The sequence below is a fragment of the Pristiophorus japonicus genome, unplaced genomic scaffold (genome assembly GCF_044704955.1).
Source record: "Pristiophorus japonicus isolate sPriJap1 unplaced genomic scaffold, sPriJap1.hap1 HAP1_SCAFFOLD_4045, whole genome shotgun sequence".
Taxonomy (NCBI): domain Eukaryota; kingdom Metazoa; phylum Chordata; class Chondrichthyes; family Pristiophoridae; genus Pristiophorus; species Pristiophorus japonicus.
The window spans coordinates 1-7,000 of NW_027253921.1; the positions used below are offsets into that span (position 1 = coordinate 1).

At 56.9% G+C, this 7,000-nt stretch overlaps 1 protein-coding gene across 1 annotated transcript; it reads right to left on the reverse strand.

Annotated features, from left to right (window-relative positions):
- Positions 1–294: 294 nt before the first annotated feature.
- LOC139250655 (trafficking protein particle complex subunit 10-like) lies at positions 295–4,558 on the reverse strand (the record flags this gene model as incomplete). Its single annotated transcript, XM_070873019.1, has 4 exons — positions 295–579; positions 1,207–1,403; positions 2,584–2,719; positions 4,477–4,558. Coding segments are annotated over 4 exons (700 nt in total), but the record flags the coding sequence as incomplete, so codon positions are not given.
- Between the last annotated feature and the right edge of the window lie 2,442 nt (positions 4,559–7,000).

Consider the following 7,000-nt stretch of genomic DNA (forward strand, 5'->3'; position numbering starts at 1 on the left):
GCAACTCCCGGCAGGGCACTGGGTTACAGCGCAACTCCCGGCAGGGCACTGGGTTACAGCGCAACTCCCGGCAGGGCACTGGGTTACAGCGCAACTCCCGGCAGGGCACTGGGTTACAGTCCTAGCAATGCAGCCGCCCTCCTTCAGTCAAACCCTACAAGAATGTCAGGATAATTCCCTATAAGCCTTGCAACTCGCTGCCGGGCCTGGCATTGCAATGTTAAAGTTGGCGCGTATGGGAAACTGTGAATGGGCCACACACACAAAGGAAAGACACTGATGTGGCACACTGACCGCTGGTCAATCCTTTCCTCCTTTAAGGCAGCAGACAGGAAGCCCGAGAAAGATTCCAGCAACACAATCCCAGTTGCAGGCAGCCCTACCTGAACCATGAAGTATTCACAGAAACTCCAGCCGGCCTCCGTCCTCTTCTCCCGCATGGTCCTCATGTCATCCTCAAACCTTCCCAGGTTCTTCGTAAATGACATGAGCAACAAGGTCCTGAGCTTGGAGAAGAACGTGTTCCAGGATTCCTGAGTACGGGAAGAATCCTTCAGCGGATCGGACAGCACCACACACCTGCAAGAGGGAAGGCCAAATTAGAGAGACACCTAACCTGGTCAATAGAGTCAGACAGACACCTAACCTGGTCAATAAAAAAACGTCTGGCAATAGAGTCAGACAGACACCTAACCTGGTCAATAGAGTCAGACAAACATCTACCCTGGTCAATAGAGTCAGACAAACATCTAACCTGGTCAATAGAGTCAGACAAACACCTAACCTGGTCAATAGAGTCAGACAAACATCTAACCTGGTCAATAGAGTCAGACAAACACCTAACCTGGTCAATAGAGTCAGACAAACATCTAACCTGGTCAATAGAGTCAGACAAACACCTAACCTGGTCAATAGAGTCAGACAAACATCTAACCTGGTCAAGAGAGTCAGACAAACATCTAACCTGGTCAAGAGAGTCAGACAGACACCTAACCTGGTTAATAACGTCAGACAGACACCTAACCTGGTCAATAGAGTCAGACAGATACCTAACCTGGTCAATAGCGTCAGACAGACCCTCCCCACCCCACACACACACGCCCAGTAAAGGAGGTCTCACTGTCAGAGCCACAACCCTGGGCTCACAGCAGCCTGTGGGCATCACGGATCAGGGGATCAGACGGAGACACTGCAGACTCTTTGTACCTGTCACTTTGTTTGTTACAGAAATCGTTTCTGATCTTGTCAACAATTGACGTTCGGGGGAGAATGTTGGTCTTGTTCTTTTTCTTGGCCTCACTCTCCACGACAACAATCAGCCAATCAGAGCTGCTGTAAGCTTTTAAAATGTTCTGCCATTTTGTAATCTCGTCCTTCGCTGTTGCTTTGTAAACCTCGGTGTCCTGGGGAGTGCAGAGAGAGAACATGTTTTAGTGGATCACTGGAAACCAAGGCTCTGCCCACAGCCCCCTGCCTGGCGTTCCCTCTGGGATCAGCCCTGTGCTGGGCCAAGGCACGGGATACAGCACGGCGTTCCCTTTGGGATCAGCCCTGTGCTGGGCCAAGGCACGGAATACAACACAGCGTTCCCTTTGGGATCAGCCCAGTGCTGGGCCAAGGCACGGGATACAGCACAGCGTTCCCTTTGGGATCAGCCCTGTGCTGGGCCAAGGCACGGGATACAGCACGGCGTTCCCTTTGGGATCAGCCCTGTGCTGGGCCAAGGCACGGGATACAGCACAGCGTTCCCTTTGGGATCAGCCCTGTGCTGGGCCAAGGCACGGGATACAGCACGGCGTTCCCTTTGGGATCAGCCCTGTGCTGGGCCAAGGCACGGGATACAGCACAGCGTTCCCTTTGGGATCAGCCCTGTGCTGGGCCAAGATATGGCACTACAACATCCCGCGCACACTTTGCTGAGCAAAGCAGGAGGTCACAGATTCACACGCACGACAAGGGCAGCTTGCTGCAGAGATCCAGAGCGGACGACGATACCTGGCCACCCAGGAGAAGTGGAGAGTAAAAGATAATGGCTTCCCTCACATATCTCCTGGGAATTTGATATAGAGACTCTGAACCAGTGGCCTGCCCACGTGGAGCAGAAAGCCTAAGGCGGGGGGGGGGGGGCGCATGGGACACCCTCATCATCCCCACCCTGTGGGGTCCCTCAGCTGTCCATGGGAGGTGGTGGGGGGGGTTCCCTCAGCTGTCCGGGGGGGGGGGGAGGGGGGGGTGTCACTCAGCTGTCCATGGGCAGGGGGGGGGGGGGGGGGAGGTCACTCAGCTGTACATGGGAGGTGGGGGGGGTGGGGGGGGGTCCCTCAGCTGTCCATGGGGGAGGGGCTCAGCTGTCAATTTATGGCTATGATGAGTGAGTTTGTCCTTCTGCAAAACGCCCCTCTCGCACACCAGGGACACTGATGCTCAGGGCACACACTGCCTAATCTGGGAGGGGGAGCAGGTTTATGACGAAGAGCCGGAATCACTGGGCGAGGACACAGAGTGAGAGCGGAGATCCTGTGGGCAGAGGGAGGAAGGACGATCCCACACAGAACATCTGTCTGCACACGCCCCCATACTCACACAACAGTCCGTCCAGAATATGTGCAGGAACGGAAAGGTTAGAAGTGCTCGGTTACCCTCCTTGGGAATCAGCTCCTCCTTAAACTGCACAAAATTTGCTTCTAGGTGGATCATCTTGGGCGGCCGTCCATAGGACCTGCAACACAGGAGGAAAACATTAAAAGGTGCAGCCCCCTTCCTCTCTGCTCAACAGTGCTGCGACACCTGGCCGCTCAGCCCAGAGCTGCCCGACTGTCTCCCAGGTGATAAGGAGCGCGGTCCCTTTCCCAGCGAGATTCCACATGGAGCGGAGTTTTGGTCCTGAGCACGGGGCTCGAAGCTCTGGCTGGGACACAGGAAGTGGTTGTTGCGATGGATCACCAGAGCAGCTCGCTGCCTAACTCACTCAGTCTACATTACCGGCCATTTATAGACCACCATATTCCAAATGGCTTCAACAACGATGATTTCTTTGAGCTTGAGACATATAGGACGAAATTACCATTCGCACCAAACAGGTAACACTTGCCAGTTTTTGTGTTTTCTCCGCCCCATGAATTTGCTGAAATTCAGCTCTTTATTTTTTTTGGCAGCGGCCAGATGTGGGGGGGGGGGGGTGCAGATGTGAGGGGGGTGCAGATGTGAGGGGGGCGCGGGTGAGTGGGACGGATGTGGAGGGGTGAGTGGGACGGATGTGGAGGGGTTGGGAGTGGGACGGATGTGCGGGGGGTGGGGGAGAGCGGATGTGGGGGGGGGGGGGAGGGACGGAGGGGGTGGGAGGGACGGGGGGTGGGGGGGGTGGGAGGGACGGGGGTGGGGGTGGGGGTGGGGAGGGACGGGGGTGGGGGGTGGGAGGGACGGGGGTGGGGGGTGGGAGGGACGGGGGGGTGGGAGGGACGGGTGGGAGTGGGTTGGGAGGGACGGGGGGGGGGGGGGGAGTGGGAGGGAGGGGGGGGGGAGTGGGAGGGACCGGGGGGGGGAGGGGTGGGAGGGACCGGGGGGGGGGGAGGGGCGGAGTTGCGGAGGGAGGGGCGGAGTTGCGGAGGGAGGGGCGGAGGGAGGGAGGGAGGTGCGGAGGGAGGGAGGGAGGTGCGGAGGGAGGGAGGGAGGTGCGGAGGGAGGGAGGGAGGTGCGGAGGGAGGGAGGGAGGTGCGGAGGGAGGGAGGGAGGTGCGGAGGGAGGGAGGGAGTTGCGGAAGGAGGGAGGGAGGTGCGGAGAGAGGGACGGAGTTGCGGAGGGAGTGAGGGAGGTGCGGAGGGAGGGATGGAATTGCGGAGGGAGGTGCGGAGGGAGGGAGGGAGGTGCGGAGGGAGGGAGGGAGTTGCGGAGGGAGGGAGGGAGGTGCGGAGGGAGGGAGGGAGGTGCGGAGGGAGGGAGGGAGGTGCGGAGGGAGGGAGGGAGGTGCGGAGGGAGGGAGGGAGGTGCGGAGGGAGGGAGGGAGGTGCGGAGGGAGGGAGGGAGGTGCGGAGGGAGGTGCGGAGGGAGGGAGGGAGGTGCGGAGGGAGGGAGGGAGGTGCGGAGGGAGGGAGGGAGGTGCGGAGGGAGGGAGGGAGGTGCGGAGGGAGGGAGGGAGGTGCGGAGGGAGGGAGGTGCGGAGGGAGGGAGGTGCGGAGGGAGGGAGGGAGTTGCGGAGTGAGGGAGGGAGTTGCGGAGGGAGGGAGGGAGTTGCGGAGGGAGGGAGGGAGGTGCGGAGGGAGGGAGGGAGGTGCGGAGGGAGGGAGGGAGGTGCGGAGGGAGGGAAGGTAAGCCACAAGCAGTATTTGAGGACGAGCCGCCAATGGCCCTCAGAGCCAATGGGGTTGAGGGTTGTAGGAATCAGTGGGGTCCCGTGGGTCAGGGAGCTCCAGGATTTACAAGTGTAATCACAGCGAGAGAATAAACGGAGCGAGGGGGAAACGATTGCAGGGACTGTACCTTCTCCATTCCATGGGCTCCCGCGGAAGCTGCTGCACGAGTATGGAGTAAACGGAAGAGAAGAGGGCCTGATCCCCAGCACCTAGAGAGAAACAAGGAGTGAGACCCGGGTCACAACCTCCAGCATGCCCTCACCATGCCCACCAGTTGCCTGCCTGCCCAGTAAAACAGCCAGCACCCGCTCACATAGCACAGCTCAGCTCCCACCGGGAGTGGGTGGTGGCCTGGACCGCTCACTGGGAGAAACTGCCAGCACAGACACCACACATTGTGACTGAGATTAATGGCCTGTGTCTGCCCATCGACCCACCCAGATACAGAGGGCAACTGTGACAGGCTCTGCCCCCAGAAAGTGCCGCCCCCATCAGGCACCGTCCGGTACACAACCTAGTGAGCAGTAGCAAGATATTCAACTCGCGAGTGCATCACCGCCGAGCCCAACTTTGTCCTCACCCAATAGCCACCCGTGCACATTGCAGCAGGAGTGACTGGAGTGCTGAGGAACCCTGGCACAGTCCACCACGGCCCCAGGGCTGAGGCCAGTGAGTACGACTGCTCCACACCATCAGATCCCACAGGAGGAGGAGGAGCGAACCAGCGGATCAGCAAGGCAGATAGCGTCTCGAACCACAGAGCAACGCAGCAGCACCTCGCTGTTCTCCGCACTCGCAGATGAGAATTTGCTTTGTAATCCAATTCAACGTACCGCAAACTATTCGGATTCATTCAGGTAGACAGCCAGTGCGATGTCAGAGGCTGTTAGCTTGGAGCAACAGGGAGCTCCCTGCTCCCGCACTCAGGGATTAAACTATTCACTCATCATCTCCACACAATCCCCAGTGCTTTGCGGGACAAGCAATTCTGTCCAAGCCACAACTCCGAAGTAAACGGGCATCAGCCCACAGCAACAAGCCTGGCGCGAGGCAGCACCAACAGGGAAGGGAAATATCACATGGTGCAGGCGGACCCAACTGCACCTACTGCACATATAAACCCCCCAACTCCTCGATTAGATCCCAGCTGTAAATCACTCCCGGGTATCTGTTATTCTATACATAAACCCCCCAACTCCTCGATTAGATCCCAGCTGTAAATCACTCCCGGGTATCTGTTATTCTATATATAAACCCCCCAACTCCTCGATTAGATCCCAGCTGTAAATCACTCCCGGGTAACCGTTATTCTATATATAAACCCCCCAACTCCTCGATTAGATCCCAGCTGTAAATCACTCCCGGGTATCTGTTATTCTATATATAAACCCCCCAGCTCCTCGATTAGATCCCAGCTGTAAATCACTCCCGGGTATTCGTTATTCTATATATAAACCCCCCAACTCCTCGATTAGATCCCAGTTGTAAATCACTCCCGGGTAACCGTTATTCTATATATAAACCCCCCAGCTCCTCGATTAGATCCCAGCTGTAAATCACTCCCGGGTAACCGTTATTCTATATATAAACCCCCCAACTCCTCGATTAGATCCCAGCCGTAACTCACTCCCGGGTATCCGTTATTCTATATATAAACCCCCCAACTCCTCGATTAGATCCCAGCCGTAAATCACTCCTGGGTATCTGTTATTCTATATATAAACCCCCCGAACCCCTCGATTAGATCCCAGCCTGGGACTCACTCCCAGGTATCTGTTATTCTATATATAAATACCCCGAACCCCTCGATTAGATCCCAGCCTGGGACTCACTCCTGGGTATCTGTTATTCGATATATAAACCCACCGAACTCCTCGATTAGATCCCAGCCTGGGACTCACTCCTGGGTATCTGTTATTCGATATATAAACCCACCGAACCCCTCGATTAGATCCCAGCCTGGGACTCACTCCTGGGTATCTGTTATTCGATATATAAACCCACCGAACTTCTCGATTAGATTCCAGCCTGTAACTCACTCCCGGGTATCTGTTATTCTATATATAAACCACCGAACCCCTCGATTAGATCCCAGCTAGTAACTCACTCTCAAGTGTCAGTGCAGGGAGCTTTAATTAGGGAATTCTAGGCGACTGAAGGCACGACTGTATATGGTGAGGCAGGACGAATGCACAAGATGCCTGAATCAGAAGCCTTCAGTCTTCCCAGGTGTGTAGATGATGTTGTTGAGGGGCAGTGTGTCGATGTGGAAGAGGAGGGGGCCAAGGATAGATCCAAGGGCTCTGGAGGTAATGGTGTGAGAGCCATCGCTGCGGCTACAGCCGGAGATGGAAGCAATCAGTGCAGGCGCTCCGAGCTAGACATTGCAGGAGGATGCTGCAGGCAACCACGTCAGGGGCAGGTAACTGGGGATAATGCACCAGGGTCAGTCACAGAGGGTGCCACTTGGAGCCTGGGTTTAGAGGCGTTTCAGTGCTGTGGCAGGGGCTGCAAGCTGATTGGCAGGATTCCAACGTGGAGCTGCAGGAAAGATGGGCAAGGGATTTGGGAGGTGACAACACTTTGCAGGACTTGAGAGCAATGTTCCCTTTACGCTACACGGCCGCACAGTGTTCTGCAGCTCCCACTCA